The 25,654-nt window shown below is 34.3% G+C and overlaps 1 protein-coding gene across 1 annotated transcript in view; it reads right to left on the reverse strand.

Annotated features, from left to right (window-relative positions):
* Window positions 1-25,654, reverse strand: part of ATM (ATM serine/threonine kinase) — a 167,198-nt gene that overhangs the window by 121,345 nt on the left and 20,199 nt on the right. Inside the window, 11 exon segments of the mRNA XM_081280301.1 lie at window positions 4,810-4,899; window positions 5,744-5,869; window positions 6,657-6,782; window positions 8,489-8,714; window positions 9,720-9,815; window positions 10,836-11,030; window positions 12,038-12,409; window positions 13,520-13,689; window positions 16,260-16,423; window positions 18,777-19,015; window positions 20,918-21,083. Coding sequence (XP_081136427.1) covers window positions 4,810-4,899; window positions 5,744-5,869; window positions 6,657-6,782; window positions 8,489-8,714; window positions 9,720-9,815; window positions 10,836-11,030; window positions 12,038-12,409; window positions 13,520-13,689; window positions 16,260-16,423; window positions 18,777-19,015; window positions 20,918-21,083 — 1,970 coding nt within the window.

Here is a 25,654-nt window from a genome sequence, read left to right on the forward strand (position 1 = left end):
AATGGCTTAAACTCACCAATCAAAAGACATACGCTAGCAGACTGGATTAAAAAAAAGACCCAACAATATGCTGCCTTCACGAGACTCATCTGATAGGAAAAGACATGCACAGACTGAAGACGAAAGGTTGGGAAAAATCATACCACTTATATGGACTGCTAAAGCAAGCAGGGGTTTCCATCCTTGTATCAAATGAAGTAGACTTTAAGCCAAGTTAATCAAAAGGGATAAAGATGGACATTACATACTGCTCAAGAGAACCATATACCAACAAGACATAACAATCATAAATATATATGCCCCAAACAATGTTCATTAAACAAACTCTTCTCAAGTTCAAGAGTCAAATACACCACAACACAATAATTTTGGGTGACTTTAACACACCTCGTTCATCACTGTATAAATCTTTCAAATAAAAGTTGAATAAAGAAACTATAGAACTCAATAATATAATCAAAAACTTAGACTTAACTGACATATATAGAATATTTCAACCGGCATCTAATGGATACACGTTCTTCTCAGCAGCACATGGATCCTTCTCTAAAACAGACCATAATATATGCCACAAAGCACTTTAAACAAATACAAAAAAGAAGAGATATTACCATGCATTTTATCAGATCATAATTAAATGCAATTAGAAATCAATAACAAAATAAAAAATAAAAATTTCTCCATCACCTGGACACTAAACAATATACTACTGAATGAACATTAGGTTGCAGAAGACATCAAGGAGATTAAAAAATTCTCAGAGGTAAATGAGAACATAGACACAAGATATGGAAATCTCTTGGACACAATGAAAGCAGTTCCAAGAGGAAAGTTCATTGCATGGAGTTCATTCTTTAAAAGAAGAAAAAGTCAACAAATAAATGACCTCACATTACATCTCAAAGCCCTAGAAAAAGAAGAACAAATCAGCGGCAAAAGCAGAGGACAAGAAATAATTAAAATTAGAGCTGAAATCAATGAAATCAAAACAAAAAAAAATTGAAAAAATTGACAAAAAGTTGGTTATTTGAAAAAAATTAATAAAATTGACACACTCTTAGCTATGCTAACGAAGAGAAGGGGAGAGAAAACTCAAATTACCAGCAAACATGATAAAAAAAGGTAATATCACAAGAGATACTACAGAAATACAAAGAATAATTAGAAATTGTTTTGAAAACTTATACTACAATAAAATAGAAGACACTGAAGGCATCGAAATTTCTTAAGTCATATGATTTGCCGATTGAATCATGAAGATATACACGATTTAAACAGACAAATATCAAGTGATGAAATAGAAGACACCATCAGAAGCTTACCAACCAAGATAAGCCCAGGACCGGATGCATACACAGCCGAGTTCTACAAGATCTTTAAAGAAGAACTAATACCAATACTCTTCAATTTATTTCAGGAAATAGAAAAAGAGGCAGCACTTCCAACTCATTCTATGAGGCCAATAACATATTGACCCTAAAACCAGGCAAAGATACATCAAAGAAAAAAAACTTCAGGCCAATATCTCTAATGAAAATAGATGCAAAAATTCTCAATAAAATTCTAGCAAATCAAATTCAAAAACATCGGGCACCATGACAAGTGGGATTCATCCCAGGATACAAGGATGGTTCAACATACAGAAATCAATAAATGTAATTCATCAAATCAATAGACTTAAAGATAAGAATCATATGATCATCTCAATAGACACAGAAAAAGCATTTGACAAAATACAGCACCCCTTTTTGTTCAAAACATTAGAAAAACTAGGGATAACAGGAACATATCTCAACATCTTAAAGGCTATCTATGCTAAGCCTCAGGCCAACATAATTCTAAATGAAGAAAAATTATAGGAATTCCCACTAAAAACTGGAACAAGACAGGGATGCCCTCTTTCACCACTTCTATTTACAAAGTTCTTGAAATACTGGCCAGAGCAATTGGACAGATGAAAGAAATTAAAGGGATATGTATAGGAAAAGAAGAACTTAAATTAGCACTATTTGTTGACGATGTGATTCTATACCTAGAAGACCCAAAAAGTTCCACCAGAAAACTGCTAGAACTAGTAAATGAATTCAGCAAAGTAGCAGGATATAAAATCAACACCCATAAATCAAAGGCATTTCTGTATATCAGTGACAAAGCCTCTGAGAAGGAAATGAGGAAAACTACCCCATTCACAATAACCTCAAAACAAAACAAAACAAAACAAAAAAAACCTTGAGAATCAACTTAACGAAACAGGTGAAAGATCTGTACAATGAAAACTACAGAATCCTAAAGAAAAAAATCAAAGAAGACCTTAGAAAATGAAAAGATCTACCTTGGAACTGGATAGGCATAATTAATGTTATCAAAATGACTATACTACCAAAAGCACTATACAGATTTAATGCAATTCCGATCAAAATCCCAATGTCATTCCTCATAGAAATAGAAAAAGCAATCATAAATTTCATCTGGAAAAAGAAGAGACCCAGAATAGCTAAAGCAGTCCTTAGCAGGAAGAGTGAAACAGGTGGTATCGCTATACCAGACCTTAAAGTATACTACAGAGCAATAGTAACAAAAACAGCATGGTATTGGCACCAAAACAGACTGGTAGACCAATGGTACAGAATAGAGGACACAGAGACTAACCCACAAAATTACAACTATCTTATATTAGACAAAGATGCCAAAAACATGCAATGGAGGAAGGATAGCATCTTCAACAAATGGTGCTGGGGAAACTGGAAATCCATATGCAACAAAATGAAATTGAATCCCTATCTCTCACCATGCACAAAAATTAACTCAAAATGGATCAAGGATCTAGGAATTAAACCAGACCCCCTAATCTTCATCGTGTGGGATTAGGCCCCAACTTCCTTAATAAGACTCTGAAACTGCAAAAATTAAAACCAAGAATCAATAAATGGGATGGATTCAAACTAAAGTTTCTTCTCACCAAAACAAACAATCTGTGAGGTGAACAGAGAGCCTACTTCCAGAGAGCAAATTTTTACCCCTCACACATCAGATAGAGCACTAATCTCTGGGGTATATAAAGAACTAAAAAAGCTAAGCACTGAAAAAAACAAATAACTCAATCAACAAATGGGCTAAGGACCTGAACAGACACTTCTCAGAAGAGGATATACAATCAATCAACAAATATATGAAAAAACACTCATCATGTCTAGCAATCAGAGAAATGCAAATCAAAACTACTCTAAGATACCATCTCACTCCAGTCAGAACGGCACCCATTATGAAGATAAACAATAACAAGTATTGGCGAGGATGTGTGGAAAAGGTACACTCATACAATGCTGGTGGGACTGCAAATTGGTTCAGCCAGTATGGAAAGCAGTATAGAGATTCCTTGGAAATCTGGGAATGAAACCACCTGACATAGCTATCCCTCTCCTCGGACTATACCAAAGGACTTAAAAACAGCATACTACAGGGACACAGGCATATCAATGTTTATAGCATCACAACTCACAATAGCTAAACTGTGGAGCCAATCTTGATGCCCTTCAGTAGATGAATGGATAAAAAAAAAAAAGTGGCATATATACACAACGGACTTTTACTCAGCAATAAAAGAGAACAAAATCATGGCATTTGCACGTAAATGGAAGGCATTGGAAAAGTTAGCCAATCCCAAAAAAACAAATGCTGAATGTTTTGTTTGACATAAGAAAGCTGATTCATAGTGGGGTAGGGAGGGGGAGCATGGGAGGAATAGAGGAACTCTAGATAGGGCAGAGGGGAGGGAGGGAAAGAGAGGGGACAGGAAGTTAGCAAGGATGGTGGAATGTGATAGACATCATTATCCAAAGTACATGTATGAAGACATGAATTGGTGTCAACATACTTTATATAACCAGAGATACGAAAAATTGTGCTGTATATGTGTAATAAGCATTGTAATGCATTCTACTGTCATTTATTTTATTTTTTTAAAATCAATTAAAAAAAATAAAAAATAGGGCTGGGGATGTGGCTCAATGGTTGAGTGCCCCTTACTTAAATCCCCAGTACCAAAAAATTAAATAAAATCCAGCTCATGTATAGTCGTGTAGAGTGCACCTGAAACATCTATAGTTCTACCTACTCAGAAGGCTGAGGAAGACAGCTTGAGCTCAGGAATTTGAGGTAAGCCTGGGCAACATACAGAGATCCTATCTCAAAAAACAAAAAGTAAAATTCACATTACTTTTGAACAAGCAAGTCCCTAACTAGAATTTTTCCTATATCCTTTAAATGAATATTTTTCCACTTAATAGATATTCAAGTATCTATGATGTGCAGAGGCATTGTTTCAGTCAATAGAGAAGATACAGTGTAAGTATAAGCCCATTTGTACAGAAGAAAAATATCACAATAAAAACATGTTGCCGGTTTGCCAATGTTTTGTCAGTTTTTTAAGGATGACAGAATTATTTTGAATTTTGTTGTACTGTCACACAGAAATACTTATGAGCCTGGATGATTAGTCCCCAATTTTTCAGTCTATTTTTTATTGGGAAACTAAAACCCAGGAACTATCCTATGTATTGATATTAAGAGGCAATCAAGGTATTGGTATTAAGAGGCAATTTGGTTCTCCCCAAGCCAAATAACTTTAATTTATTAAAGTTATAACTTATATAACATTTACATTCATAAATATATATATATATATATATTTATATATTTACATTTATAAAAATGTAAGTTGTTATACATTGTGAAATGTATCCCTATTTGATATTTCAATTACAAAAGTCATCTTAGAAATGAAATATGCTTATAACAAAGTATACTTACTAAACTTTTACAAATTTCTGCAATGTCATTCATCAGCTTTGATGTTAACAATCGTAGGAAAAAAACTGATACAATCTTACTTGGATTCTGCTATAATTGAGACAAACCACAAAGAATAAAAACAATTATTCTTGGTAATAATATTTTCTTTATCATAATAAAATTTAGGTAAAGAGCTCATTATTAGCTCAACATACAAGTTGTTTCAAAAATATTAACCTCTTTTCTTAGAGTAATAATAACTTTATCAAATTTCTTTCATTGGTTTAAACAACATTAAAGTATCACCTATTGATTCCAAACCTAAGTGAGTGACAATTATAGGCCAGAATTTATTTTTTCACTTTTCTCCTTCCCTATTTATATCAAAATGCTGAATAATACATCACAAAACCAATAACGTTATGTTAATAATACTGACTTACGCTCATCTATTAGCTCTCAAAGATGTTTCCAATTATTATCAACACTCTGGCCTGGCTCAACTACTACACAAGCCTGCTCCAAATCAAAACAACAATTATATAGTAACATTCTCTATCAAATTTATGTAAGATTATCTGGGTAAAAGAAAGTAATGTTAGCACTGGAGTTAATTTATCTCATTAACTCAAGTACAGTGTTATGCACATTACATACTTGTGGGCAAATTGTTATTAAATAAATGAAAATATGTTAGCAACCAAAAATTCATCTATGTAGTAATATATACAAGTGGCAAGACAATCTCAGCAACTTTCCTGAAATAATGAAATTAGTTTCATTAGAAACTCAGGTTAAATATTTATTTATTTCTCTGTATATTTCCTTTCTTTAGCATTCCATTTAATTTTAAATCAGTTTATAAACTTATGAATGGACCAAAAAACCACACCAGCAGCACCAAGAAACCTATCCCATGAACAGGATATATTACCAAGTAAGAATGGCTTACCTTGGTACAGTTACACAAGCAACTTACACAAAGATGTATCATATTTCTCAATGTACCAATTCTAGATTCTTCACTTGTCTTATTTTTAAACAGAGAGATACTTTCTCCTGCACACTGCATTAGAGACTATTAAGAACAGTAAAAGAAAAAAAAATACAAATTCCAGTTAAAATTATACTTTAGTATTACTTTTCAAAGTTTCACTTAAGGGCCAAAAATTAAATGTTTTCAGCTGCTGCACATGGTCACACAATAAAATTATAAATTATGAACAACCAAAATGTTGACAAATATCATATCCTTTTCTCACTGCAAATTGTACCACAGAGTGGTACAGAGACCAAACAAAAGCTTAGAGCCTAGTTGATTAATACCTTTAATCAAGGATTCTTTGGGATAAATCATTACAGGGAAAACTTTTAAAAGCATATATAAAAATAAATTTTAATGTGAGATTATTTAATTTACTTTATTTATAGTGGCTTATAAAAATTTTAAATCTTAAGGAAGGACAGTATCATTGCTTTTCAGACTGCATAAATGAAAGAAATACAGGTGAGTATCTCTTATTCAAAATGCTTGGGATAAGAAGGATTTCATAGTTCAAATTTTTTAAGGTTTTCTAGTATTTGCATATATGTAATAAAATATCTGAAGATGAGATCTAAGTCTAAACATAAAATTCATCTATTTCATAGACCATACACATGACTTAAAGGTAATCTTGTACTAGTTTGTGTTATGTGCCTATTTCAGGTGTGGAATTCTCTATTTGTTATGTTAGCACTCAATAATCTTCAGGTGTTGAAGCAATTCAGATTAGGGATGCTAAATCTGCATAAAATTTTACTGTATGTAACAATTTTATCAAGAAATTCAAATTTATCTAAAACTTTAGCATAAATTTTCCTACCTTGGCTTTCTGGAATAATTCTGATTTATGTGCTTCCTCTTCAGATACTATACCAGTATAACAATAGCAGCCAAGAACACCCACCAAAAGACTTGAACACCGGACTAGTATTTCTGAATTTGTAATCTTAAAATAAACCAGAAAAACATTTTTAAAAAATGTATTTCATAAATAATTCTGAATATTCTGTAATTACTTTGTGAGAGCCAAGTTTTGTGTACATATGAAGGAACAAAATTTCAGCTGAGTTAAAGGTGAAATGTTTTGAACATCTTTAGAAATACCTGGAAGATCACTACAGAGTTACGATAATCAGGATTATCAACAAAAATGGCTTAAGTATCTCCTAGTGCTAAGGAGGATATCTCTCCTTAAAGTGGCAGAAATTAGATTTATACAAAGAGATAGTAAAAAGACAGTTTAAACTTCCGAAGAACCACAACCTTATTCTGCCTTTTAGATTCCACAAACTAGTGGAATATATTTTTACTGGTAGATACATTTAGACAATTTTATAAAATAACATAAGAGTGCATAGGCTGCACAGAAAAATACAATTTTCAGATTTTTCTGTTTCAAAATTGTAGGAAATGGCATTCTAGGGGAAAACATACAAAACTAAAATTACTTTGTAATGAAAGTGAATACAATGATATAGAAGAAAGTCAGTAATTAAAGATAAATAAGACAGGGGAAATGGGCACACTGTCCTTGTTGGTTCTTCAGGTCATAATCTTAAAATAAACCTGACTACTGAATTCACTCCTTTGAGTAGCTCACAGGTTTTACTTTATTCAACAATTTTTTTAATCATTTTCACTTAACAAGGCATTGCAGAAGACAGAAACACTAATAAAAATATATATACCCTTTATGAAATTATGGTATAGTTTAAGAGGAATCTGTGTATAAAACATATATAAATATCCTTGGTATAAAGAAGATAGTAAGTGCCATTTAAAAACTGAAATATCAAGTAATATGAAAATTTTTTATGCCTTAGTTTTTTGTAAAAAAAAAAAAAAAGGCTTTAGTAAGGATTTGAACATGTGGATTATTTAGAAATTCATTTCAAGTTGAAACAAAAGGGAATTTTGACAAGAGAACAAACAGTACACATGAAGTTGAGGGCTGTTTTTTTGTTTTGTTTTGTTTGATGTTGGGGATTGAACCCAGGGCCTTGGCTTGCAAGGCAAGCAGTCTACCAAATGAGCTATGTCCCTAGCCAGAGATTCTTTTAAGTAAAAAGGAAATCTGAAAAATTCCTAAATGAACTTTAAAAACTGGTCAATTGCCAGTCCACTTATTACCATTCTTAATCATTCCTTCCACTTTAAATGGCACCAAAATCTAACAGATTTGTTTAAATTGTGTCTTTTGTGGGGCTGGGGATGTAGTTCAGTGATAAAGTGCTTGCTAGTATCTACAAGGCCCTGTGTTTACCTCAGCACCACAAAAACCACAACAAAGAACAAACAAACAATAAATAAGGTTGCCTTTTGTTAATGTAATGTCACTCTCCTTTCCATTGAGAGGTTTGTTTCATCATGTAATTCTTCTGCTCCAGCCTTTCATATTCCCCATTAACCTAACCAAAAAAATTGTTTCATGTCTACCAGAATTCCTGGTACAAGAGATGTACTCAAAATTATTTTTCAGTTTTCCTTTTTTCATATTGTTTTCTCTAAACGTTGCCATGTCTTGACATTTTGCTTTTAAAACCAAGCCTATCACCAACTTTAGTGCCTTTTTCTACTCATATTTTTCCTCATTAACAGTCTACAAAAGTTGAATTAATATACAGGCTTTAGTTCTTTTTCTAAAAGTCTCACCTCAGATGAGTAACTATTAAGAAGCCTTTCTGATAACCCCAGAAGATAGCGATCCAATGATTCCTTGAGGTTTTGATGAACAGAAAAGCCAATACTGGATTGATACTTTTCTACAGCACATTCCTCCACAACAGTTAAAAAATCCATCTTGTCAAAAGTTGTTTGAAGAAACAGTTGTTCTACTTCTGAGAATGAAGGCTCTTCTTTACATTTCCGGTGTTGCTCACTTCAAGAGAATGAGATCTTTATAACCAAATTACCTAATACTTTCTCTCTATAAATTAGCAATGCTTTTCATATTAAAATATTAACATAAGGCTGGTGTGGTGGGACATGCCTCAGTTGACTAGGATGGTAAGTTTGAGGCCAGCTTAGGCAACTGAGGGCGACTGTCTCAAAGTTAAAAAAAAAAAAAAATTAAAGGAGCAGAGTATGTATCTCAGTGACAAAGCATTTGCCAAACGTTCATTAAGACCCTGAGTTAAATTCCTCAGTACCATGTCTGTTGAAGAGGAAAATGGGGGATAGTGGCAAGGACAAAGACATGAACCCAGCATCTATATCACCCAAAGATCACTTAACATTTTAAAGGTTAAGCGTTTAAATGGTTTTCCTTTTTGGTCTTTGATACCTACATATTAAATTATTTGGTAGCAAATTTTACTAACAGGTAGACAAAAGAAATCCAAGTTACAATTTCAATGGCCAATTAAAAAATATTAAAAAGAAAAACAGCATTTTTTTTCAATTTTGATATCTCCAAATTATAGGATTTTTTTAATCTTATATTCTTTTGAAAAATTAGGAGTCTTCATGCCAGTGAGTCATTTTCAATTGCAATGACAACAGTCAACCAAATAAAAACAAGTTTTTGTTTATTTTTATTTTCAATTGCTTTTAGTTTTTAAAGCTAACATTTTATGTGACATAAAAAAATGGGTCACACCTAAGAACTCAGTTCATATAAATTTTATGTTCCTGATTTCCCAACACAATTCAATTTTTTTCAATGACACTTGTCATGTTACACTACACAGAATTAGAAAATAATTATCTTGATCTGAAGCTATAGAACATAGATTATAATCACTAAATTACAAAAACATTTTCCCTAATAGCTGTGGTTTTTTTTTTTTACTTGATGAATTTAGGTCATAATTAATAAGATGAAGTCACTACCCCACTATAATTATTATTTTTGTAGTTAAAAATAATTCTACAGATAACATACCATTCTGGTGCACTTTGAAACAAATTCATTACAGCTTTACAGTTTTTCATTGTAAGACTCACAAGAATTTTCTCCAGGATGAGATGAGGAAAATTACTAACAAGAAAAATGAAAAGTTTTTATATTAAAAGACCAAAAACCATTTAAAAAATTCTTTAACATCCATGTTTAGCTATCAATTTTTATTTCTAACATTTGGATCCTAAATTAAAACTGTTTTCTTCTGTAGTGAATCTTTTAATATCTGAAAGGAGAATTTAAAGAGGATACACATTATGTTACTATTGCTTCCCAAATTGCTTGGAAGCAGAATCGTATCTAATTTTTAAAGATCATTTCTAAAGTAAACAAAAGGTTATAAAATAAAATCAAAACATTAGGATCTAGAGGTCTGCACTCCAGTCATTAAGTTCAAATCAACATGTATAAAGGTTAAGTAAACAAGCTGCTCTATTCCCCCATACTAAGACTTAAGTCCTATTTTGTCTTTCTCTTGTTTCTTCTTTCCTTTAATTTAATAAACTTCACCCAGAATATACTCTCATGATGATGGATTAAGGACCCACATTAAGTCAGAAAGTGGACCTATTTACAGAAGATCACAAAGAAACATAAATACACAAAAAAATATATGTGGTGAGAAAGGGTAGTTAACAGGTACTAATTTAAAGGAGAAAGAATTTCTGGCATATTAGGGTGAATTCAGATAATGATAATGTGCTGTATAATTTTTTTACATTTTGAATGTGTTCACTATAAAGAAATGATAACTATTTGGAGTAGATATGCTTTCCCTGATCTGAACAATATACATTGCACCCAGATATCAAAACATTACATGGTACCCCATAAATATGTATATCAGTTAAAATTATTAAAAAGAATTATGTATATATTCCCCATATTCTCACAGTGAGATGACCTTTACAGAAATGATCCAGGCACAAAGTCACAGAACACAGTAAAAACAAAGAGAATGTATGTATAATATTTAAGCCAAATACTGGGAAATTCTGCATTATCATAAAATAAATCCACCTGGGACCAAATAAGTAAAGTAAACCGTATAAAACAAAACGAAGAAAAAACAAACCGTATGTGAGAAGCCAAAATTACCTCTGAAGAATTGGGGGCAATTCTGCATTGTCTTCTAAGTCATCTTCTAACTGATAAAATAACAGCCACCTCATTATTGATTCCTTTAAAGTAAAACTTCTATTTACATCATATATATTTTGTTCTGTTCCCTTTTTTACTGTTTCTGGAACTATGCTGTTGGTCAGTGCCAAAGTCAAACAGCATACTGAAGGACTACAAAGAAGCAAAGACAACTGTTAAAAGTAACCTCTGTGAGGGGCAAACAGCTTGTCTATCTCATTTACAACTGTGCCTGCAATAATCAGGACAGTGCCAGGCACATGGCAATCATGTACATTCAGTTAAAAAAAAAGTGGCATAAAAAGTCTAGGAACATTTGAGGAGAGTCTTGATAAAAACGCTCTCTAAGGAAATGGTAAAAAATCATACTAAGTGAAATAAATCAGACTCATATAAAATCAAGAGTTGAATGTTTTCTCTCACATGTGAAGTTAGAGCAAAGGAAGGGAAAGAAGGCAGTGGAGGAGGGGATTCAATATCATAAAGATACAGAAAGATCAGTGGAGTAGAAGGAAGAGAACAAGAAGAAGGGAGGGAGGAAGAAATATGGAATGAATTTAACAAAATCCTGATATATATATATAGATATAGATATTATATATATCTATATATGTATAAATGTACCAAAGGGAATGTCACCTTTTTGTATATGTAGAAAGTACCAATCAAAACAAAATAAATAAAGGAGTGAAAGGAATATCAGTAGAGTTAAGGGGGGCGGGGAGGAGGAAGGGAGAAAGGGGAAAGTGGGGAGGGGGGGGGGGAATGGGGATTAAAATAAAATCTCTTGCATGTATGATTTTGTCAAAATGAGCCCCAAAACTATGTATAATTATAATGCTCTAAAAAGAAAAACTCTCTATAGTAACAGTATGCAGTACTACAAAAAATATGGTTCATGAATACTGAATAAATAACTGTAAAATACAATAAAAGCAATGTAATCTCTATAATTCTTTAAAGAATCTCTTTAAAATTAGTCTTAGTAACTCTTCACATCAGAAAAACTATATTCACAATTATAAATTAAGTCTTCCTGGCCAAACAACAAAAGCATCTTTAAAAAGAATACAAATATTTAAGTAAAATAATAAACTATTTATATGATCAAGGATGTGTGTGTGTGTTTGTAAAACCGATGAAGTGCATATTAAACTTACCCAGAAGGTTTGCAGGCTGATCCAGTAAATAACTTCCAGAATTCTTTGTCAACCTCAACTAAATTACCTTGAATAATGGCTCCAAGTAGGCCAAAGTTTTCAGTCTGCATTTGTTCAGTACTGATACCCCGAAGTGTAATAGACCAAATTTTAATCCAGAGCTTCACTAAATCTGATTTTTGAGAGCTTTCTAGGTTTGATTTCTTGCCTTGACACAATGCAACTTCGATAAGGCATCGTAAAACATATGGTGTGCGTTCCCCATGTCGCTGTTGAGGCAGAAGCTGGTATAGTATCATTAGTAACGGAGATATCTCACAGTTAGGTAAACTTGCAGGGTACTTTGATATTAACTGAGTTGTGATCTGTAGCCTAAAAGAAAAATGTTAAAAGACTAAGAAAGGGGGAAAAAAGTAATCTGAAAATATTTCAATCCCATTAGCAAGCTAAAAGAAAATACATAAGTATACTAACATGATATCCTTCTAATATCTTAATTAAAGCATCACCTTCAAAATTTCTATTCTGTTCCCAAAATAAAATCGCTGTTAGGACTGGGGCTGTGGCTCAGTGGTAGAGCACTTGCCTAGTCCATAAGAGGCCCTCAATGGGTTCGATCCTCAGCACCACATAAAAATAAATAAAGTTATAAAAAATAAAATGGCTGTTAATATTTAGTAGGTCCTACTTCCTAAAATGGTAGGAAGACTGACAACTTAATACTTAACATATAGCAGGTACTCAATAAAAAAACCCTTGACTGGAAAGACAGATTAAAGAACTGAAATAAGTACCTTCAACTATAAAATAGCACAAACTTAAGCAACATGTATATCAAAATAATATACCTTTTTCTCACAACTCAATTGTATTTAAACATTCCATCAAAATAGTTAAAATCAAAGGTACATTGCTCACAAGTCTAACTATAATCTTAAGTTTATAAATGTCCTAGGGCATGTTATTTAACACTTCTGGATATTCTGTGACTCCACAGAATTCCACAATTATTTAAATATCTGCAAATGCAATATGAGAATAAAGATGATAAAGAAAAATAACTGATTATATGACATAAGGACAAAATTATTATGATTTCTTAAGAGTATTTTTAATTCCTTCCTAATCTAATTCTACAGGAAGGTGGTATGCATACCAAAGTCTTTCCCTGTTAAGATGTACAACTCAGTGAATTCCTTAAGGCAGAAAACAATTGATTGCCTATCATTCCAGTACCCCACTTCTTAGAACTTGCTATGTCTATATGTTTAAGAAAGGTGGCTCTGCCCCTGGCCCCAGGAGACAATCCATTAATGATTAACCTCAACCTGTCATGGCAACCACATTTCCCATTGTTAATAATTGGTTTGGGAGTAGACAAATGACTTAGTTCTGACCAATGAGATAAAATGATTTTGTTGGAGGTTTTTGGAGAAAAAATGAGACTGAAATGGTACTGAATGAGAAAAAGATGATATTTACCAAGGCACAAGATCAAAATCATTTTGTGATTTCTGAAGATAATCTTTTATTACTTCCCAGCCTAGTTCTATTTTCCTTCTTTTGCAAGGTGTACTGTGATCTCTAGATTCTCTTTGTGAAGTAGTGTAAGACTGAGAAATGTCCAAGGATCTGGTATCTTCATTAAAAACCTATAAAATAAAAATAAACCTACATTTTCCACTGCTATTATTTTTAATATTTCATTTGGGAAAAAAAATAAAAATACAGGGAACTAAAAGCAAGAATAATTAAGTTATGGGAATATATAAAAATGATAACAGTAAGAAACAAACATTTTGCAAAACAGTAATGACATTTTTAGAAAATGTAATATATTAGTTATTAGGTATTTCTGGATACATTTACTACAAGCATCAAGAAATCAAGCATGAAATCATCAAGTAAAGCAAAAACTTATTTTCGAAGGAATTATAAACTTACCATTAATAAGATATTTGACAGAGTGAAATAAAAACGTCACATGTTAACCAAATCTCTAGGAAAAAAGTTTTACTAATGAAATATTAGGTCACCAACTAATGAATGCATACACAAAACAGTATTCCCAATACAATTAAATATTATTCAGGCATAAAAAGGAATGAAGTACTGATTCATGGTATGAAATGCTAAAGGAGGGAAGCCAGACATGAAAGATCACATATCACACACGATTCATTTTCTACGGAATGCCCAAAACAGGCAAAGCACAGACACTGGAAGTAGATTATGGTTGGTTCCCAGAGGCTAAGATAAATTAAGGAGTGGAGGGCTGGGGTTGTGGCTCAGCGGTAGAGCGCTTCCTAGCACGTGTGAGGCCCTGGGTTGGATCCTCAGCACCACATAATAAATAAATAAATAAATAAAGATATTAAAAAACAACAACAACAAGAATTGGAACTAAATGCTAACAGGTATGAGGTTTCTTTTTGGGGGGGGGTGATAAAAATATTCTGGAACAAATAGTGGTCATGACTTTGTAACACTAAAATTACTAATGACCACTGAAACAGACACATTAAAACTGACCTTTATGGGTACACTTGCTCATTGTTGGTGGGACTGCAAATTGGTGCAGCCAATTTGGAAAGCAGTATGGAGATTTCTTGGAAAGCTGGGAATGGAACCACCATTTGACCCAGCTATTCCCCTTCTCGGTCTATTCCCTAAAGACCTAAAAAGAGCATGCTACAGGGACACTGCTACATCGATATTCATAGCAGCACAATTCACAATAGCAAGACTGTGGAACCAACCTAGATGCCCTTCAATAGATGAATGGATAAAAAAAATGTGGCATCTATACACAATGGAGTACTATGCAGCAATAAAAAAATGACAAAATCATGGAATTTGCAGGGAAATGAATGGCACTAGAGCAGGTTATGCTTAGTGAAGCTAGCCAATCCCTAAAAAACAAATACCAAATGTCTTCTTTGATATAATGAGAGCAACTATGAACAGAGCAGGGAGGAAGAGCAGGAAGAAAAGATTAACATTAAACAGAGACATGAGATGGGAGGGAAAGGGAGAGGGAAGGGAAATTGCATGGAAATGGAAGGAGACCCTCATGGTTATACAAAATTACATGCAAGAGGAAGTGAGGGGAAAGGGAAAAATAATACAAGGGGGAGAAATGAATTATAGTAGAGGGGGTAGAGAGAGAAGAGGGGAGGGGAGGGGAGGGGAGGGGGGATAGTAGAGGATAGGAAAGGCAGCAGAATACAACAGACACTAGTATGGCAATATGTAAATCAATGGAAGTGTAACTGATGTGATTCTGCAATCTGTATACGGGGTAAAAATGGGAGTTCATAACCCACTTGAATCAAAATGTGAAATATGATATGTCAAGAACTATGTAATGTTTTGAACAACAATAAAAAAAAAAAACCTGACCTTTATGCTAAGTGAATTCTAACTTAACAACAAATGAAAAATTGGGAATAGGGCCATGTTATTTCCTATAGATAATCTTTTAAAAATGGAAGCCAGGTGTGGTGGCGCATGCCTGTAATACCAATAGCTGAGGAGGCTGAGGCAGGTGGATGGCGAGTTCAAATCCAGTTTCAGCAAAAGCAATGCACTAAGCAACTCAGAGAGACCCTGTCTCTAAATAAAATACAAAATAGGGCTGGGGATGTGGCCCAGTGGTCAAGTGCCCCCGAGTTTAATCCCCAGTACCCCTCCAAAAAAGGGAAATTCCATTATTAGTTTTAATGGTTTTATTAAACCCATATGTGCAAGAGTTATCTTTTAACTTAGAAGAGTAATTCCAAAAATGTATACATAGATTACATATACATTCATACATTTCATACATGAAATAAAGATGTGTCCAACTAAATCTAAATGTACATATACATTTACATATGTACACTGAATATATACTTATGTTACATAAACATTATATATACATATATGTACATTTTGAAAAAAATGATTATATGTACAGAGTAATTTTATAGGCTTTTTATGATAGTACAGAGTTTAAAAAAAATCATCAAAGGACTGGGGCTGGGACTCAGCAGTAGAGTGCTCGTCTAGCATGTGCAAGGCACTGGGTTCGATCCTCAGCACCACATAAAAAAATAAATAGAATAAAGGTTTGTGTCCAACTAAAACTAAAAAAAATAAAATTAAATTAAATTAAATTTTAAAAAAAACATCAAAAGGAAAATAAACAGGAAATTTCAAAATATGACAAGATTTACTATACCTGGTGACAAACATCTGCCATTAATTCAATCAAATTTTCCTTGACAGCAATATTGCGAGATCCGGAAGAATATTTTCCTCTACTTCCTATTTGATTTATCTCATTCACTAGAAGTTCATATAAGTCATATAAAATACTTCGCCATTTTATTGATTCATAAGCACCTATAATAAAAACATTAAAACGTAATTTACATACTCTATTTGCACTGCCATCCCCCACAAAATTATACACTGTTAAGTTTCATCAAACATTAGAAGACAACTGGTCCAATCTTCTATTCAGTTCTAATACCTCCTCTGACAATATCCTTGACATGTTGTTCTACTTCCTAACAGCATACATTCTACCCTCAGTCAACGGTATTGAAGTTTCTTCCATTTTCTGATCCACCTTTTAAAATTTATTCTCCCCCCATCCCAAAGCCAAATACAACTAATGTTTCCTCTTTTACATAAAGATCTTATGTGTTTCTTTTTTCCTAAAATATTACCAGTTTCTTCAACTCATATATAAATGACATGTTATCCCTTTGGGGTGGTTATTCTCAACATCTCAGTCATGTTTTCCAAGAAACACATAAACTTATGTCTCTCTTACAATGGTGATGATGGAGTCAACAGGGTCTAGTAAATGTAATATTCCAACTGTGTTCTGACCAATATGAGGAACAAAAGGGCTATTATTTCCCACAAATAAGAAACCATAAAATTTATCAATGTAGTCTGAAACTACATTAGCATTTATAACAGCCTCATTACCCTACCAATTTACAAATCACCCTAAAAAGTGCAGTTAACTAATACCCTAAACATATATTAACATTTCCTAATAAGCCTGATCATCATACTGGTGACAGCTACGTAAGAGAGACAAAACTTGGGCTAAGGTTGTGACTCAGTGGTAGAGCACTTGCCTCGCACACCCAAGACCCTGGGTTCGATCCTCAGCACAACATAAAAATAAATAAGTGAAATAAAGATATTGTGTCCAACTACAACTAAAAAATAAATATTAAAAGAAGAGGCAAAACTATGAAAAACTCACCATTCTTTTAACTTCAGGTGGTTTCATATTCTAAACATATATCTAAATACACATACTAGAAAAGCCCATGAAATGCATACAGCTAGTCTAACAAAGAGTGGCTATAATAATTTCCCTCCTTTGGGGGCTATTAATACCCAATGTGACATGCCACCTTAATAAAGTCATATACTTGCCATGATGAATTAATCCAAAGGCTACTATAAACCCAAAGGCAGGGGCTGGGGATGTGGCTCAAGCAGTAGCACGCTCGCCTGGCATGCGTGCGGCCTGGGTTCGATCCTCAGCACCACATACCAACAAAGATGTTGTGTCGCCGATAACTAAAAAATAAATATTAAAAATTCTCTCTCTCTTGGGGCTGGGGATGTGGCTCAAGCGGTAGCGCGCTCGCCTGGCATGCGTGCGGCCCGGGTTCAATCCTCAGCACCACATACCAACAAAGATGTTGTGTCCGCCGAAAACTAAAAAATAAATATTAAAAAAAAAAATTCTCTCTCTCACTCTCTCTTTAAAAAAAAAAAAATTCTCTCTCTCTCTCCTCTCTCTCTTAAAAAAAAAAAAAAACCCAAAGGCAATCACAGATGGGACATAAGTGAGCTCACTCAGCTCCAGTTCCACCAGATGAAATTCTGATCTACTGAAGAGAATCATACATACCATCTGAGCAATACTCTCTTGTTAGAAGATAAATGCAAAAGAAACCAGGGAGGACAGTGATGCATTTCTAACTCATTACTGTGAAAGTAGTATGTACATAACTTCCTTGGAAAATGAATAATCTGACTGGCTGCTTTCACTGTTTATCTTCTAATAAAAGCAATACGTGGGCTGGGGATGTGGTTCAAGTGGTAGTGCGCTTGCCTGGCATGCGTGCAGCCCGGGTTCGATCCTCAGCACCACATACAAACAAAGATGATGTGTCTGCCGATAACTAAAAGCAATACGTGAGCCGGGTGTGGTGGTGCACACCTGCATTTCCAGCAATTGAGGAGGCAGAGGCAGGAAGATCTCAAGACCAAGGCCAGACTGGGAAACCTAAACCCTATCTTAAAATAAAAAAGAAAGATGGGGATGTAGCTCAGTGGTAAAGTACCCCTGGTTCAATCCTAGGTGCCACAAAAAAAGCAATATATGAGTAAGATCCTGCTTTCTCTAAATTCTGTGCTACCTCTTAGTACCTAAGTACTATTGTATAATCAGCTCCTAAGACAAAATAGGAAAGGTCTTATATTTGTTTGTATTCCTCATAATATCCAACATTGTATTGAACAAATGGAAAGGCATGATATAAGTTGTTACTACTGATTCAAATTCTAAAAATGTATCTGACATTCTAAAGGTTTAATCACATTATCAAGCAGAGAAATCCAGGAAGATCAAATCCTCCTACAGAATACTGATGTCATACTTAAGTCTCTATGTTTTAATGAGGAATTAAATTCAAAACAGTAAAAATTGCCTTTATACCTTTTTCCTGGATTTTGGCTCCTTTTGGATGATGGATATAAATTTGCAGTTGAAATAATTCAATAATTACTTCTTTTAAGGAATCATTAGATCTATGTTGAGTCCAAACATAAAGTAAGGTAGGCAGAATTTCATCTCCTAATTCACATACTTGAATTCGGAAGTTGACAGCCAAGGATTTGAGAAAGATAATAAGGGCTGCTAAGATATGACCAAGACCTGCAGAACTCTTTTCTTGTCTGTGTCAGAAAACAAAAAAATTCAACTTGGTAAAATGGGGGAACAAACTACATATACTAAAAATAGTTATAAAGCTTCAAGTTAAAAAAAAATCTAATTTTCAAACAATAGTTTTAGATTCAAAACTGATGAGAAAGCCAGGCACAGTGGCATGTACCTGTAGTTCCAGCTACTTGGGAAGCTGAGGTGAAAATATCAGTTGAGTCCACAAGTTTAAGACCAATATAACAAAACTCCATTTAAAAAAAATAACAACAGCATTACACAATACAATAACAAAAACTGGTTCTTATTCAGTGCTAAATGATCACTTCTGTTAGATCTCTCTGCTGCTGAAACTGCCTAAAATATACAAAGTGATCTGTAATAGTTACCATTTATAAAACATTTCACATTATAAACTGGATAATACCATACAAATGTATATTAAAACTTCCAAAATATATGTTTACTTTATTCTCAATATACTACATCTATCATCAAAATGGAAAAGATAAAATTATTTGGAGGATATTTAACTTTCCTAGATTCATTATTCTAACAGGACAGATATCCCACTTAATATCATTTAATGTTCCACATACTGAGTTAAATTCAGTGAGTGTTCGCTCTGAGTCTTCAGGAATCTACTGATTTTGTTACAATGGGTCAATGCATTATTTAAAAGATAGTGTTTTACCTTCCCACCAACAAAGCATGAAAGTTTTCTTTTCTCAAAACCCCTGCCATAATTTTTTAATATTTTTTGCATGTTTAAAAACAGTTCTTTTGCTGGGCGCGGTAGAGCACACCTTCAATCCCAGCAGCTCGGGAGACTGAGGCAGGAGCATCGGGAGTTCAAAGCAAGCCTCAGTAATAGGGAGGCCCTATGCAACTCAGTGAGACTCTGTCTCTAAACAAAATACAAAACTGGGCTGCGGATGTGGCTCATTGGTTGAGTGCCCCAGAGTTCAATCCCCCATATCCAAAAAAATAATAAAATAAAAAAATAAAAATGGGTCTTCTAAAGGAGATAAAATGATATCTTGCAGTGGTTTTGACTTGCATTTTCCCAACAGCTGATGAGGCTGAGCATCTCTCATTAATATGCTGGCCCCTGAATTTCTTCTTTTGAGAAGTATTTAATTCAAGTCCTTTGCCCAGTTTTTTGTATTTTTGTTGAGTTTTTAAGTTCTTTTTATATTCTAGATATTAATCCTTTGTCAAATGAAAAGTTTGCAAAAAAAAAAAAAAAAAGGTTTTTCCTTTCTATTATGAGAGTAGGAAAGATGGTAGAATGAGATGGACATCATTACCCTAGGTACATGTATAACTGTACGATATACAAGCAGACAATTGAAACGTTACTTTCCATTTCTGTACAATGAATTGAAATGCATTTTGCTGTCATATACAATTAAGTTAAACAGATAAAAAATAAATAAAATTTTTTTTTTTAAAAAAAGTTTTCCCTTTCTATAGGTTGTCTGTTGATTGTTGGGCAGAGTCTTCTTAGTTAACATAGCCCTCTTTTGTCTATTTCTGCTTTTGGGATCTACTCAAAAAATTGTAAAACTGTTTGCTTTACCAATGTTTCCTTTATGTTTCCCTTTGATCCACTCTGAGTTTATTTTTGAACAGGTAAAAAATGAATCTAGTTTCTTACATGTACCGAAATATCACACAGTAACCTAAGAATACGTATGAGTAAAAAAAAAATTTAATGTTTAAGGAAATGGAAATGTTAACTACCCAGATTTGATCATTATATACTGCATATATGTATTAAATTATCACATTATACTCCACAAATTTACAGAATCAAAATAATCATTTTTAAAAGGCAGTAGTTTTATTTACTATATTTAACATAAGACACACACACAAATTTAAAAAGCCAACACAAAAAGAAATTAAATTACCTTGCATACTGAACAGCCTTGGAGAAAGAATCCAAAAATTTAGAATTTAATCCATCAGTTTGTGAACAGCATCCTTTGGTAACAGCATGAATTATTCTAGCCACTAAAACTCTATTAATTTCTTGGGAAGGTTTGAGGTACAGCCTGAAGTACACAGAGAATAATTCTAAAACAAAAACAAAACACATTATTTATTTATTTATACTCACACACATACACACACATACATATATGAATGATACTACCATTATTATTTTTATTTTTCAATACTGAGGATCAAAGCTAGGGGTGCTTTATCACTGTGCTACACATCTCTAGTCCTTTTTATTTTTTTATTGACAGAGTCTCACTAAGTTGTTGAGGTTAGACTCAAACTGGAGATTCTCCTGCCTCACCTTCCTGAGTCACTGGGATTGCAAGTACAGCACCACACCTGGAACCGATTATTAAAAAAAAAAAAAAAAATCAAAGCAAATATGTTAAATGTCACAATTCAATAGAAATATCTCATAATTTAACATAAGGAAAACAATTAAAAATTGTTCTAATTTATATTCAACAGTCTAAAAGTACTCAATCAATATTTAGTGTAAAAGCACTAGTTTAAGAGACAGACTTCAGATAAGTTACCTAACTTCTCTAACCCATGTTCCTTGATCTATGCATAAAGAACATTTGACAAAGTACACACCCCACAGTTTTGGTTTTATATTAATGCTGTTTGATTAATAATATATGCAAATAATTCATGAACTATGAAGGTTTAGATTTTAATCTATTTATAACCTATTAAACAACATGGCATTTTCATGGATGCTGACAAATGACATGAGATTCTTTTTGGAAGGAGGAGAATTAACTGGGCACAAAGCATTCTTGATCAAAGGAAAAAAGAGTTTATGCCTCATAAAATGACAGCAGTCTTTTCCTTTCTGCTTCAGATTCCCAGTCCCAAAAACAACATGAAGAGGAACATTTGACACAAGTGAAAACAGTAGGCTGAGAGAAATCCTGGCCTTTTATAAATGATTGGTCTGCAAGAAAATCTGTCGTTTTCTGGAGAAACCCAATAAATATCTTTTATTGGGTTGCAGTGTTGGCTTTTCCTTTTTCACACACTCATACATTCCTGGTGGGACTGCAAATTGGTGCAGCCAATATGGAAAGCAGTATAGAGATTCCTTGGAAAAGAGGGAATGCAACACCATCTGACCCAGCTATCCCACTCCTTGGTCTATACACAAAGGACTTAAAAACAGCATACAATAGGGACACAGCCACATCAATGTTTATAGTAGCACAATTTACAATAGCTAAACTGTGGAACCAAACTAGATGCCCTTCAGTAGATGAATGGATAAAGAAAATGTGGTGTATATAAACACAATGGAATATTACTCAGCAATAAAAGAGAATAAAATCATGGCATTTGCAGGTAAATGGATGGAGCTGGAGAAGATAATGTTAAATGAAGTTAGCCAACCCCAAAAAACCAAATGACGAATGTTTTCTCTGATATAAGGGGGCTAATTCATAGTGGGGTTGAGAGGGGGAGCATGGAAGGAATGGAGGAACTTTAGATGGGGCAAAGTGGTGGGAGGGGAAGGGAGGGGGGTTGGGGTTAGGAAAGATGGTAGAATGAGATGGACATCATTACCCTAAGTACATGTATGAAGACAGGAATGCTGTGAAAATACTTTGTATACAATCAGAGATATGAATAATTGTACTCTATGTGTGTCATATGAATTGTAATGCAGTCTGCTATCATATATAACAAATTAGAATAAAAAAGAAAAAAAATGTTGCCAAAACCAGGCGCAGTGACATAAGCTTGTAATCCCAGCAACTCGGGAGGCTGAGGCAGGAGGATCTTGAGATCAAAGCCAGCCTCAGCAAAAGCAATGTGCTAAGCAACTCAATGAGACCCTGTCTCTAAATAAAATACAAAAAATAATCATAAAATAGGGTCCAGGATGTGGCTCAGTGGTAAGTGCCGTTGGGTTCAATCCCAGGTACCCAAAAACAAAACAAAAGTTGCCGAATCATCACTGATCCAGAAGCTGCACTGAGCTCGCTGGTGCTTAAAAAGCATCTCTATACCTCTAGTGGCCTAGGACAGCTGAGGCAGGAGCCCTGTATGGGACAAGCATGCAGGCGTTGTGATTGACAGACACAGACACACAGAAAAAAACAAACATGACCACAATATCCCAAAAAGCATATATAGTCTACTTAGGCTGGGGCTGAAGGAACCTGAGTAAAACAGGTAGGGTGTGGACCGTACCCAAGGGGGTTCAACTGGAAGACAAAGGTGAGTCCCACTCACTTCTCCTTTGTGTCTGGCAGCACTCATGCGACCAGCTAAAGCTGGGCAGAAGACTGAGCACTTGAGTGTGAACACACTCAGGGACTAACCCTGCAATGACTGTGCTTGTGAGCAGCAGTGAGTGGAGGACTGGCTTCCCCTGTTCCAGATTGATTTTTTTTAAATTTTTTTATTATTAGTTGTTCAAAACATTACAAAGCTCTTGACATATCATATTTCATATATTTGATTCAAGCAGATTATGAACTCCCATTTTTACCCCATATACATATTGCAGATTCACATCGGTTACACATCCATGTTTTTACATACTGCCATACTAGTGTATGTTGTATTCCGCTGCCTTTCCCATCCTCTACTATCCCTCCTCCCCTCCCAATCCCCTCCCATCCCATCTTCTCTCTCTACCCCATCTACTGTAATTCATTTCTCTCTCGTTTTTTCCCCCTTTCCCTTCACTTCCTCTTATATGTAATTTTGTATAACAATGAGGTCTCCTTCCTTTACCATGCAATTTTCCTTCTCTCTTTCTTTCCCTCCCCCCTCTCGTCCCTGTTTAATGGTGATCTTCTCATGCTCTTCCTCCCTGCTGTTCTTAGTTGCTCTCCTTATATCAAAGATGACATTTGGCATTTGTTTTTTAGGGATTGGCTAGCTTCACTTAGCATAATCTGCTCTAGTGCCATCCATTTCCCGGCAAATGCCATGATTTTGTCATTTTTTAGTGCTGAGTAGTACTCCATTGTGTATAAATGCCACATTTTTTTCAATCCATTCATCTATTGAAGGGCATCTAGGTTGGTTCCACAGTCTAGCTATTGTGAATTGTGCTGCTATGAACATCGTTGTAGCAGTATCCCTATAGTACGCTCTTTTTAGGTCTTTAGGGAATAGACCAAGAAGGGGAATAGCTGGGTCAGCAAGAGAAACAATAAAAGAGGTAAATAGGGAGTCTACATCCTGGAAACAAATTTTTACTCCTCACACTTCAGATAGAGCCCTAATATCCAGAGTATACAAAGAACTCAAAAAATTAGACAATAAGATAACAAATAAACCAATCAACAAATGGGCCAAGGACCTGAACAGACACTTCTCAGAGGAGGACATACAATCAATCAACAAGTACATGAAAAAATGCTCACCATCTCTAGCAGTCAGAGAAATGCAAATCAAAACCACCCTAAGATACCATCTCACTCCAGTAAGATTGGCAGCCATTAGGAAGTCAAACAACAACAAGTGCTGGCAAGGATGTGGGGAAAAGGGTACACTTGTACATTTCTGGCGGGACTGCAAATTGGTGCGGCCAATTTGGAAAGCAGATTGATTTCTAAGAAGGTTTCTGAGAACCAGACCAACATAAGAGGCCAGCTACTGTCTAGCCCTAGGGGCAGGTTGATCTACTCTCTCCAAGGCAGGCACTATCTAAGAAAGCCCCTGAGGCCTGATTAGATAATAGCCCTACCTTTGGCAACTCCCTTCACAGAACTCAGCAGAAGCTTTACATTGGGAGTACACCAAACTGGTCCAAAAGGACAAAATATCAACTGACAGTTTGTCCTAACCCACCCCACTTCATACAGGTGAGAAAGGAAGCTGGAGTCTTATATCAAATGGCCTCCATCTTAGAGTGGTCCAACTGGCAGCTCAGAGAGCAATACAAAAACAGGACCGGGTTAATACTCTCACACCCTGCTTTGTTAGTACATAACTCAGGAAGAATTGGAAAAAAAAAATGTTGGATATAGAGACCTCCCAATCTGGTCAACTATTTTGACTACTTCAGGGGAGATGGTTCCTTCATTCTTAAGATTTGGGGTTTTTAAAATTCTTTTTCTTATTTTGAAATCGTACACTCCAATAAAATAGAAGACATTAAAGGCATCGACAAATTTCTTAAGTCGTATGATTTGCCCAGATTGAGTCAGGAAGATATACACAATTTAAACAGATGAATATCAAGTGAGGAAATAGAAAAAATCATCAAAAGCTTACCAACCAAGAAAAGCCCAGGACAGGATGGATACACAATCGAGTTCTACCTTTAAAGAAGAACTAATACCAATACTCTTCAATTTATTTCAGGAAATAGAAAAAGAGGCAGTAATTCCAAACTCATTCTATGAGGCCAATATCACCCTGATTCCAAAACTAGGCAAAGACACATCAAAGAAAGAAAACTTCAGACCAATATCTCTAATGAACATAGATGCAAAAATTCTCAATAAAATTCTGGCAAATTGAATACAAAAACACATCAAAAAGATTGTGTACCACGATCACGTGGAATTCATCCCAGGGTGCAAGGGTGGCTGAACATATGAAAATCAATAAATGTAATTCATCACATCAATAGACTTAAAGATAAGAATCATATGATCATCTCAATAGATGCAGAAAAAGCA

This window comes from Spermophilus citellus (assembly GCF_964194105.1).
Source record: "Spermophilus citellus genome assembly, chromosome: 2".
Classification (NCBI taxonomy): domain Eukaryota; kingdom Metazoa; phylum Chordata; class Mammalia; order Rodentia; family Sciuridae; genus Spermophilus; species Spermophilus citellus.